The following is a 12,231-nucleotide window of genomic DNA, read 5'->3' on the forward strand; positions in this document are numbered from 1 at the left end:
CAAATAACACAAACTGTTCTCGCAGGATTCAGGAGCTGCCCCTCCTTAAGTATGCACAGATGAATCGCACAAGGGCGCTAAAGAAGCTGCTTGCTTTGGAGACCATTGACCCACTAATAAGAGGTAAGTACTTCATTCTGATTATTTAGTATGACCACAAAATTGGCATGGCAATCTACAAAGAACGACAATCCATAGATACCTGTATGTGTTATCCACTTAGTGTGATCACATCAGGAAGAAGGGTTTTCTAAGGCCCAGTTTACACTAGTTTTTTTTTCTTTCTGAAAAGCGATCCACAGAGTGCAACTTAGCAGCTAATTTCATCAGGTGGTGACGCTGTAGCCTCCTAAAAGCCATTTTTTTGGCAATTTTTATGGAACTAATGCGCTGCAACTTCAAGTCAGACGTTAGTTCATGGTTGGAACGGGGTCCCATTGACTTGAATAGTCACGTTAGAGAGGTCATCTGCCAGTTTGACATGCTGTGTAAAATTTGCAGCGGCCACAATACAAAGCATTATGGATGCAGCATGTGAACAGCTCCCTCTGGGGTGGTACAGCGATGGCTCAACCTCCTGTTTGTACCTTCTCCACCTCAGCCACCCATGTAAAAGAGGCCTAAAAGAGAAATATGGGCTTTTTTTATCTGAATCTGGATTCAGCATTGATCCGATGCTGCATCTGTCCCCCGCCAGCTCTGAAACTGAGAACTGAGCGACCAAACACCGTAAATTGCTCGGTTCTCAGAGTTTCCTGAGCAGAGAACTGGTGACTGTCTACTCTGCCCCCCCCCCCCCCCCTTTGTGGAGGGGACGTAAGCGGCTGGCTCAAGCTCAGGCTCCCAACACTTTGTTGAGAGGCTGAGCTGGGTTCTGGTCCTGGCATGTGGGCAGATCCTGACTTTATTGTCACAATCTTGCCTGAGCCAGCTGAAAAAACAAACTGCACTCCTGTGATCCACAGGAGAAGTATAGCCAAACAAGCTTAGACTGTATTTCTCCTTAAAGCGGAGTTCCTCCTGCATAAAATAAAAAAATAAATCCAGCAGCTACAAATACTTTGACTGCTGACTTTTAAAATAAGGACACTTACCTGTCCAGGGTGCCTGCGATGTCCCCACCCGAAGCCAACCACCCCTCATCTCCGGGTGGAGGCGTCGGCATCTTAAGTAAGGGAATCAGCAAGTGAAGCCTTGCGGCTTCACAGTCTGTTTCCCTACTGCACATGCACAAGTCGCGCTGCACGTTCTGAGAGGTCTCTGCTGTCTTCTGGGACCTTTGTATCTCCCAGAAGATAACAGGGGGGAACAGGGGAGGGGCCGAACATTGCGTAGATCGCCACAGACCATTACTAATAAAAAATAAAAATGCCTAAAACTATCCCCTATTTTGTAGACGCTATAACTTTTGTGCAACCCAATCAATATAGGCTTACTACGATTTTTTTTTTTACCAAAAATATGTAGAAGAATACATATCGGCCTAAGCCGAGGAAAAAAATCGTTTTTCATATATTTTTGGGGGATATTTATTAAAGTAAAAAATAATGCATTTTTTTCAAAATTACTACTCTTTTTTTGTTTATAGTGCAAAAAATAAAAACAGATCAAATACCACCAAAAGAAAGCTCTATTTGTGGGGAAAAAAGGACGTCAATTTTGTTTGGGTGCAACATCGCACGACCGGGCAATTGTCATTTAAAGCGACATAGTGCCGAATCGCAAAAAAGTGTTCTGGTCAGGAAGGGGGTAAAATCTTCCTGGGCTGAAGCGGTTAATGACTTAACACTGTGTTTTTTTTTTCATCCAAGAATACACTGGGTCAGTTCAGGTCTCACATATATCATTTTAAACCAAAACGAGAAAAAAAAAATGCAATGTTTCTTGAAGATTATAAAATTGGTCTGTTGCATTTTATATGTCAACAAGACGAGGGGGTTTGTTTACTAAAGTCAAATCCACTTTGCACTACAAGTGCACTTGGAAGTGCAGTCGCTGTAGATCTGAGGGGAACATGCAAGGAAAATAAAAAAACAGCATTTTTGCTTGTACACGATTGGATGATAAAATCAGCAGAGCTTCCCCTCATTTCAGATCTTCCCCTCAGAATTACAGCGACTGCTCTTCCAAGTGCACTTGTAGTGCAGAGTGGATTTGCCTTTAGTAAATCAATCCCTATGACACATTGGAGAGGATTTATGAAAACAGGAGCAGGCCGATTCTGGAGCAGGTGTGCAATACAACCAATCAGCTTCTATCTCTTAGCTTTAAAAATAAAAGATAGAAGCTGATGCCATACACAGTTTCTCAAGATTTTGCCTGCTCCAGACTAGGATAAATTCCCCTCACTGTCTAACAATGATGGACTTTCTACTAGGTGCCGTTGGAGAGACTGCGCTACATCTTGCTGTGCTCCACAATAACCTGGAGTCTGTGAAGATTCTGCTAGAACATACGCCAGAGCTCGTCAACCAGCCCATGACCTCTGACCTTTACAAAGGTAATTAAAGAAGCCATTACAGGTACATATAAGTCAAGATTAAAATTAAAACCTTGAGCTGAACACTTAAAGCATTGCCTACTGGCTTTGTAGCTATGTTTTTTTTTATCCAGTTGTTATACTGTATGAGCTGACTATGCTGCCTTCAACCTGTAGTTTGGTGATCCTGGAACACGCCTGTTGGGGATAATGGATCATCATCCATGTTGTCTCTTATGCACAGTCTGATGTTAAAAAGATGAAGTGTGTGTTTATTATTATGCAAGGGACTACAAATTGTGAGCCCATTGTGGTTTTACAAAGAATGTATTTCTTTATTACGGTAAGAAAAAATGAAAACTGTATTTTTTAAATCAATTCAATGTGCAATTATGCCCATTTTTATTAATGGTCTGCTATTTAGGATGGAGAGGTAGCTTTACTCCTTACCTAATGTTACCTTTACTCCTTACCTACCGTCGTAAAAACCCTAACGTTTAAAAGATAACTCCATTTTTGTGAGGAAAAAAAATATTTTCTTTTTTTTATATATATATATATATATATACATAGCATATACAATTGCTACAAAAGCCATATTGTATTTTAATGTTATTAAAAATGACCTGTCCTTTTCAGTCTGCAGTGATGTCATTTTCTGTAAAATTCAGTGTAATATGGCAACCTGGAAGCATTCTCTACACAGCATGTAATTTCCTGGTTGTGTGATTGGCCAACAGAGTCTGCACTAGGATGCAAGCCAAATTTAGGCACCCCCTGCAGTAGGAATTTTAGTTTTGGTGAGATACACCAAGAGATGTAACATTTCTGGAAATTTTGAAGCCATGTGAAATTAACTTTTTTTTCCCTGTTTTTATTTTTTATTTTTTGTTTTAGTAAAAATTCAATATGGAGTAGATTGAAATTGAAAGTCATTTTGTTACACTGGGAAGGGGAAATGCAGTGTGTATTAAAGTGGTTGTAAACCCTTACAATCCACTTTGACCTACAGGTAAGCCTAGATTAAGGCTTACCTGTAGGTCCAAGAAATATCTCCTAAACCTACACGGTTTAGGAGATATTTGCCAAAACACAAGCACCGCTGTCTACAGCGCATGCGCCGTAGACAGCGGCGCGCAGGCGCACTGAGCGCGCCGCTGTCAACGGCAATATGCCGCGAGTGGCGGTTTCCGTGCGCATACGCGGGAGTGACGTCATCGTGGCTTCGTCGAATGACAGCAGCGGAGCAGCGAGACCCACTGAGAAGATGGACGCTCCGGACTACAGGGGACAGCGGTGACATCGCTGGCTTCTGTGTCAGGTAAGTGACACATAATGGGCTACTATGCGATGCATAGTAGTCCATTATGCTTTACCTTTGCAGGGAATCAAAGAGAAAGTAAACTCATCAGGGTTTACTTCCTCTTTAAGTTATTGTGTTTGAAATAAAAGAACAGCTTATTCGGTAAATAAACTAAACTTGCTTTTTAAAATGTTATTTTTTATTACAAATAGAATTACAAGGATTGTATACGTGAAGAAAATTTCACCTATACATATACAAGTAACCACCCCCCTAATAACGTAAAAGCTTCCTGCCAATATGCATTTTCAGTTATTGACAATGCTGATCCAGTAGCATATATTGCTCTATGAAGAGCTTGATGGATGTTCTCCTAATTTTCAGGTGTCATTGTATCTACAGTGCCTTGAAAAAGTATTCATACCCCTTGAAGTTTTCCACATTTTGTCATGTTACATAGTGATGGCCGAACGGTTCGCCCGGCGGTCGTTTCGCGGCGAATTTCCGACTTTCGCCGTCCGCGGGTTCGAACGCCTTTTTCCGTCGTTCGCCCCGGCGGACTTACGTGTTTAATGTATACAAGAACTTTAACCTTTCGTGACACGTTTATCATGTGTTACAGGACAACCAATTGAGACATGACAGCTCATGGACACTTGGACATTCCCCCTAACCTATAAATACACCCGATCCGGTGGCCATTTTACATTCTTTCTTCTGTCACTGTAGGGAAAGGATCCTGTGTGGAGTAGGGACAGAGAAAACGCTAGCTATTTGGTACACAAAAGTTCTTTTCAGGACTGGTATAGGTGTTAGGTCAGCAGCCTGAGTTTCTTTTGTCAGTTTAGATAAAGGGACAGAGCGCTGTATGCTGCTATTTTAGGGACAGCTCAGCCAGATTAGTCTTTCTTCATCATCATCATCATCATCATCATTAGCTGTTACTATCAGGTCCACAAAAGAGCTGTTCCAGCTAATCGTTCCAGCCTACTCTTTTTTGCCAATTTGTATAGGGACAGGCAGGAAGCAGTGTTGTCAGGCAGTGAGGATAATTTTAAAGACTTGCTGTTACTATTAGTTCCACAAAGGTTCTTTTCAGGACTGGTATCAGTGGTACGGTAATAGGCTTGTACACGTATAATATTCTTTCTTCCAAATATAGAAAGAATATTATACTTGACTGCTGCCCTTCTGCTGCAGTCTGCTAATCATTCACAACTCACTTGTTCCACAAAAGTTCTTATAAGGACTGGTAACTTGGTCTGTCTAGGGTGCTACGGTACATAGGCTTGGGTGCGGTACAGTCTGCTGTTCTGTAAGGACCGCTATCGGTCCACAATAGATAGGGTTGCCGTGCACTACTGCTGACCGCTGCCCTATACTGCAGCAGTCCTTCAGCGGTATAGGGACTGACGCACAGTCTGCTAAACACTAACACACAACCTGCTTGGTCCACAAAAGTTCTTATAAGGACTGGTAACTTGGTATAGGGTGCTACGGTACATAGGCCTGAGTGCGTTACAGTCTGCTGTTCTGTAAGGACCGCTATCGGTCCACAATACATAGGGTTGCCGTGCACTACTGCTGACCGCTGCCCTATACTGCAGCAGTCCTTCATTGGTATAGGGACTGACGTACAGTCTGCTAATCACTAACACACAACCTGCTTGGTCCACAAAAGTTCTTATAAGGACTGGTAACTTGGTATAGGGTGCTACGGTACATAGGCCTGAGTGCGTTACAGTCTGCTGTTCTGTAAGGACCGCTATCGGTCCACAATACATAGGGTTGCCGTGCACTACTGCTGACCGCTGCCCTATACTGCAGCAGTCCTTCATTGGTATAGGGACTGACGTACAGTCTGCTAATCACTAACACACAACCTGCTTGGTCCACAAAAGTTCTTATAAGGACTGGTAACTTGGTATAGGGTGCTACGGTACATAGGCCTGAGTGCGTTACAGTCTGCTGTTCTGTAAGGACCGCTATCGGTCCACAATACATAGGGTTGCCGTGCACTACTGCTGACCGCTGCCCTATACTGCAGCAGTCCTTCAGCGGTATAGGGACTGACGCACAGTCTGCTAAACACTAACACACAACCTGCTTGGTCCACAAAAGTTCTTATAAGGACTGGTAACTTGGTATAGGGTGCTACGGTACATAGGCCTGAGTGCGTTACAGTCTGCTGTTCTGTAAGGACCGCTATCGGTCCACAATACATAGGGTTGCCGTGCACTACTGCTGACCGCTGCCCTATACTGCAGCAGTCCTTCATTGGTATAGGGACTGACGTACAGTCTGCTAATCACTAACACACAACCTGCTTGGTCCACAAAAGTTCTTATAAGGACTGGTAACTTGGTATAGGGTGCTACGGTACATAGGCCTGAGTGCGTTACAGTCTGCTGTTCTGTAAGGACCGCTATCGGTCCACAATACATAGGGTTGCCGTGCACTACTGCTGACCGCTGCCCTATACTGCAGCAGTCCTTCAGCGGTATAGGGACTGACGCACAGTCTGCTAAACACTAACACACAACCTGCTTGGTCCACAAAAGTTCTTATAAGGACTGGTAACTTGGTATAGGGTGCTACGGTACATAGGCCTGAGTGCGTTACAGTCTGCTGTTCTGTAAGGACCGCTATCGGTCCACAATACATAGGGTTGCCGTGCACTACTGCTGACCGCTGCCCTATACTGCAGCAGTCCTTCATTGGTATAGGGACTGACGTACAGTCTGCTAATCACTAACACACAACCTGCTTGGTCCACAAAAGTTCTTATAAGGACTGGTAACTTGGTATAGGGTGCTACGGTACATAGGCCTGAGTGCGTTACAGTCTGCTGTTCTGTAAGGACCGCTATCGGTCCACAATACATAGGGTTGCCGTGCACTACTGCTGACCGCTGCCCTATACTGCAGCAGTCCTTCATTGGTATAGGGACTGACGTACAGTCTGCTAATCACTAACACACAACCTGCTTGGTCCACAAAAGTTCTTATAAGGACTGGTAACTTGGTATAGGGTGCTACGGTACATAGGCCTGAGTGCGTTACAGTCTGCTGTTCTGTAAGGACCGCTATCGGTCCACAATACATAGGGTTGCCGTGCACTACTGCTGACCGCTGCCCTATACTGCAGCAGTCCTTCATTGGTATAGGGACTGACGTACAGTCTGCTAATCACTAACACACAACCTGCTTGGTCCACAAAAGTTCTTATAAGGACTGGTAACTTGGTATAGGGTGCTACGGTACATAGGCCTGAGTGCGTTACAGTCTGCTGTTCTGTAAGGACCGCTATCGGTCCACAATACATAGGGTTGCCGTGCACTACTGCTGACCGCTGCCCTATACTGCAGCAGTCCTTCAGCGGTATAGGGACTGACGCACAGTCTGCTAAACACTAACACACAACCTGCTTGGTCCACAAAAGTTCTTATAAGGACTGGTAACTTGGTATAGGGTGCTACGGTACATAGGCCTGAGTGCGTTACAGTCTGCTGTTCTGTAAGGACCGCTATCGGTCCACAATACATAGGGTTGCCGTGCACTACTGCTGACCGCTGCCCTATACTGCAGCAGTCCTTCATTGGTATAGGGACTGACGTACAGTCTGCTAATCACTAACACACAACCTGCTTGGTCCACAAAAGTTCTTATAAGGACTGGTAACTTGGTATAGGGTGCTACGGTACATAGGCCTGAGTGCGTTACAGTCTGCTGTTCTGTAAGGACCGCTATCGGTCCACAATACATAGGGTTGCCGTGCACTACTGCTGACCGCTGCCCTATACTGCAGCAGTCCTTCAGCGGTATAGGGACTGACGCACAGTCTGCTAAACACTAACACACAACCTGCTTGGTCCACAAAAGTTCTTATAAGGACTGGTAACTTGGTATAGGGTGCTACGGTACATAGGCCTGAGTGCGTTACAGTCTGCTGTTCTGTAAGGACCGCTATCGGTCCACAATACATAGGGTTGCCGTGCACTACTGCTGACCGCTGCCCTATACTGCAGCAGTCCTTCATTGGTATAGGGACTGACGTACAGTCTGCTAATCACTAACACACAACCTGCTTGGTCCACAAAAGTTTTTATAAGGACTGGTAACTTGGTATAGGGTGCTACGGTACATAGGCCTGAGTGCAGTACAGTCTGCTGTTCTGTAAGGACCGCTATCGGTCCACAATACATAGGGTTGACGTGCACTACTGCTGACCGCTGCCCTATACTGCAGCAGTCCTTCAGCGGTATAGGGACTGACGTACAGTCTGCTAATCACTAACACACAACCTGCTTGGTCCACAAAAGTTTTTATAAGGACTGGTAACTTGGTATAGGGTGCTACGGTACATAGGCCTGAGTGCAGTACAGTCTGCTGTTCTGTAAGGACCGCTATCGGTCCACAATACATAGGGTTGACGTGCACTACTGCTGACCGCTGCCCTATACTGCAGCAGTCCTTCAGCGGTATAGGGACTAAGAGTTTTGTCACAGGGTGATTTAAAAAATGACAGGCAGAGGAAGAGGCAGGCCCTTCCGCAGGGGTGGTAGGGGTAGGGCAGGAGCAACAGCCTTGAGCCAAAGTGGGAAGTTGCAGAAGGTGCGTTCAATTACTTTAAAGGACGCACCAGACTTGGTTGAGTGGCTCACTCAGCCTTATTCTTCTGCACCCTCCTCATCCTCTCGATCTGCACCCTCTTCTTCACTCTCTGCTATGTGCACCCCCAAAGACACTACCACCAACAACACGACCACCACCACCACCACCACATACCTTCCGCTTGAGTCACTGGAATTATTTTCCGATCCATATCAAGAGGACATTTCTGATGCGCAGCCACTCTTGGTATTGGATCAGGAAGAGGAGGCAGCAACAAGCGCTACTCAGCAGTCTGACGCCAGTACCCAGATCAGCCCAAGGAGGAGGTTGGTCCCCGGTGTTGCTGCCTACTCTACTTATAGCGGTGGGGAAGGTGACGTTGATGATGACGTGTCTAGTGATGTCACGTGGGTGCCCACAAGAGAGGAAGAGGAGGGGAGTTCAGAGGGAGATATGGACCAGCAGATAGGGAGGAGAAGCAGCAATGACTTACATTGCACAGCAGGGACAAAGCAGACTGCAAATGTATCAGGAGCGAGTCATCGACCATGTACGGTCACATCTGGCGCTCCCAGGACACCGGCACATGGCTCCGCAGTGTGGGCTTTTTTTAACGTGTCCGCTGCTGACAATAGCGTTGCCATCTGCAATCTTTGCAGTCAACGCGTTAGTCGCGGTAAGCCCAATACTCACCTAGGGACGACCGCCTTAAGAAGGCACATGAGCAGCCATCACCGAGCCCAGTGGGAGCAACGGAACACACAAAGCCACACTGCAGGCTCTCACCGTCCAGCCTCGTCTTCTACTTCTCCTTCTCCTCTCTCCTCACAATTGTCCTCCACTCCACCTTCCATCACGCCAAGCTCACATTTTTCTGCAAAAAGGCAGGCTTCCGTGGGCCTAATGTTTGAGCGTAAAAAAATGATGACGCCGGATAACCCTCTTGCCCAACGGTTGGCGGCTGGCTTGTCAGAACTCATAGCCCGCCAACTACTGCCATATAAACTGGTGGACTCGGAGGCCTTTCGCAAATTTGTGGCCATTGGAACACCACAATGGAAGGTCCCAGGAAGGAAGTATTTCTCAGAGAAGGGCATCCCAGAGCTATATGGCCATGTTCAGCGGCAAGTGAATGTATCTCTGGCACACAGTGTCGGTGCCAAGATACATCTGACCACAGACACGTGGTCTAGCAAACACGGGCAGGGAAGGTATATCAGTTTTACTGCCCACTGGGTGAACCTTCTGACGGCCGTCAAGCATGTAACCCGTGGCACCCGTGTAGATTTGGTTTTACCGCCACGGATTGCATGCAGGCCTGACTCTTCTTCTCCTCCTCCTACTCCATCCTCCTCCCTCTCCTCCTCAGCTGCCTCCTCCTTTTCCGCTGCTAGCGTCTCTTCCACTGCACCGCCCAAGCTCCCCAGAACCTATTCCACATGCCAGGTGAGACGTTGCCATGCCGTGCTGCGTCTGTTGTGCCTGGAAGCAAAGAGCCACACTGGCCCGGCACTCCTTTCAGCTTTGCGTTCACAGGCAGATGAGTGGCTAACACCGCTCAATTTGACAGTTGGTAAAGTGGTGTGTGACAACGGTGCCAATCTGCTTAGCGCATTGAAACAGGGCAAAATCACGCACGTGCCGTGCATGGCACACGTCTTAAACTTGGTCGTGCAGCGATTCCTTGTCAAATACCCTGGGGTCCAGGACATCTTGCGGCAGGCAAGGAAAATCTCGGCCCATTTCAGAAGATCTTACACGGCCATGGCTCGCCTTGCTGACATTCAGCGGCGACACCATCTGCCGGTCAGACGTCTTATTTGCGATTGCCCGACGCGATGGAACTCAACCTTCTATATGCTTGATAGGCTGCTCCAGCAGAAACGTGCAGTTAACGTCTACCTGTATGAACTCTGCGAAAGAAACGGTTCTGGGGAGCTGGGTTTTTTTTCACCGCGCCAGTGGCTGCTCATGCGCGACACATGCAGACTTCTGCGGCCATTTGAGGAGATCACCAAACTGGTCAGTCGCAGCCATGGCGCCATCAGTGACATGGTACCTTATGCCTTCTTTCTGGAGCGTGCATTGCGTCGTGTCATTGATCAGGCTGTGGAGGAGCAGGAGCGGGAAGATGAGGAAGTCGCAATGCTGGATGAATTCCCAGGGGGGGCTACTCTATCTGAGACAAGTCAACAACAGGAGTCTGATGAGGAGTCAGAGGAGGATGGTGCCGGGGCGGATGAGCAGGAGCAAGAAGAGCATGCTTTAAACCTTTCTGGGATCCCTGTTGTGCGAGGATGGGGAGAGGAGAATGAAGAGGACGACATTATCCTGGATGATGAGCAGGAGCCAGGCCACCACACCGCTTCCACTTTAGTGCAAATGGGGGCCTTCATGCTCCAGTGTTTTAATAGGGACCCCCGTATAAAAAGCATGAGGGTCAAGGACCAGTACTGGGTGGCAACGTACTTAGACCCCCGGTACAAACACAAAATGGCGGAAATGTTACCGCCGTCGCAGAGGGCTGTCAGAATGCAGCACTTCCAGGCCTTGCTTCGAGAAATGCTGCATTCTGCTTTTGCGTGCGCTGGCAGAGGAGCAATTCCCACTCCCAGAGAAGGATTTGCGGGTACCAATCCAACAGCGCCTGCAAGAAGAGGCCGGTTTGAAGATGTGTTGGTGACTTCGGATATGAGGTCATTCTTTCAGCCGACCCATCGACAGGTGTCATCCGGATCCAGCATCAGGGAACGCCTAGACCGTCAGGTGTCCGACTACATTGGGTTAACGGCCGATGTGGACGCTCTGAGGAGTGATGAACCCCTAGACTACTGGGTGGGCAGGCTTGACCTCTGGCCAGAGCTTGCCCAATTTGCAATCGAACTGTTGGCTTGCCCCTCATCCAGTGTCCTGTCCGAAAGGACGTTCAGCGCAGCAGGGGGGATTGTGACCGATAAGCGTACTCGCCTAGCTCACCACAGTGTTAACTACCTCACATTTCTAAAAATGAATGAGGCATGGATCTCGGAGGAATTCAACACATGTGATCAGTAGACCATGTATATGTCTATAAACAATTTTTGGAATCAAGCACACAGACCTTCTTAATTCATTTGGCTCACTTCCCTGACCCAAAAAAGCACACCGTACTATATGCCCCTACCCTCCTCTTTGAAGAGGTTGAGCGGTGTCATATTTCTACTGGGGCTGCTTATTATGAGGGGTTCCCACCATCCCTGTGCTGTGCTGACTTCCTCCTGGGTGTTCTTATTATGAGGGGCTCCCACCATCCCTGTGCTGTGCTGACTTCCTCCTGGGGGTTCTTATTATGAGGGGATCACACCATCCCTGTGCTGTGCTGACTTCCTCCTGGGGGTTCTTATTATGAGGGGATCACACCATCCCTGTGCTGTGCTGACTTCCTCCTGGGGCTGCTTACGGTGCTGCTGTCAGCGCTGTATGTCACGGAGCTGCTGTCAGCGCTGTATGTCACGGAGCTGCTGTCAGCGCTGTATGTCACGGAGCTGCTGTCAGCGCTGTATGTCACGGAGCTGCTGTCAGCGCTGTATGTCACGGAGCTGCTGTCAGCGCTGTATGTCACGGAGCTGCTGTCAGCGCTGTATGTCACGGAGCTGCTGTCAGCGCTGTATGTCACGGAGCTGCTGTCAGCGCTGTATGTCACGGAGCTGCTGTCAGCGCTGTATGTCACGGTGCTGCTGTCAGCGCTGTATGTCACGGAGCTGCTGTCAGCGCTGTATGTCACGGAGCTGCTGTCAGTGCTGTATGTCACGGAGCTGCTGTCAGCGCTGTATGTCACGGAGCTGCTGTCAGCGCTG

The 12,231-nt window shown here is 47.6% G+C and overlaps 1 protein-coding gene across 1 annotated transcript in view; it reads left to right on the forward strand.

The window, feature by feature from the left end:
- Window positions 1–12,231, forward strand: part of LOC143930644 (transient receptor potential cation channel subfamily V member 6-like) — a 100,265-nt gene that overhangs the window by 28,839 nt on the left and 59,195 nt on the right. Inside the window, exons 3-4 of the mRNA XM_077455139.1 lie at window positions 26–123; window positions 2,378–2,500. Of these exons, the coding sequence (XP_077311265.1) occupies window positions 26–123; window positions 2,378–2,500 (221 nt within the window). The remainder of the gene's footprint in view (window positions 1–25; window positions 124–2,377; window positions 2,501–12,231) is intronic.

The sequence above is a fragment of the Lithobates pipiens genome, unplaced genomic scaffold, assembly GCF_037356315.1.
Source record: "Lithobates pipiens isolate NorthernLeopardFrog02 unplaced genomic scaffold, aLitPip1_a1.2 Scaffold_25, whole genome shotgun sequence".
Lineage (NCBI taxonomy): Eukaryota > Metazoa > Chordata > Amphibia > Anura > Ranidae > Lithobates > Lithobates pipiens.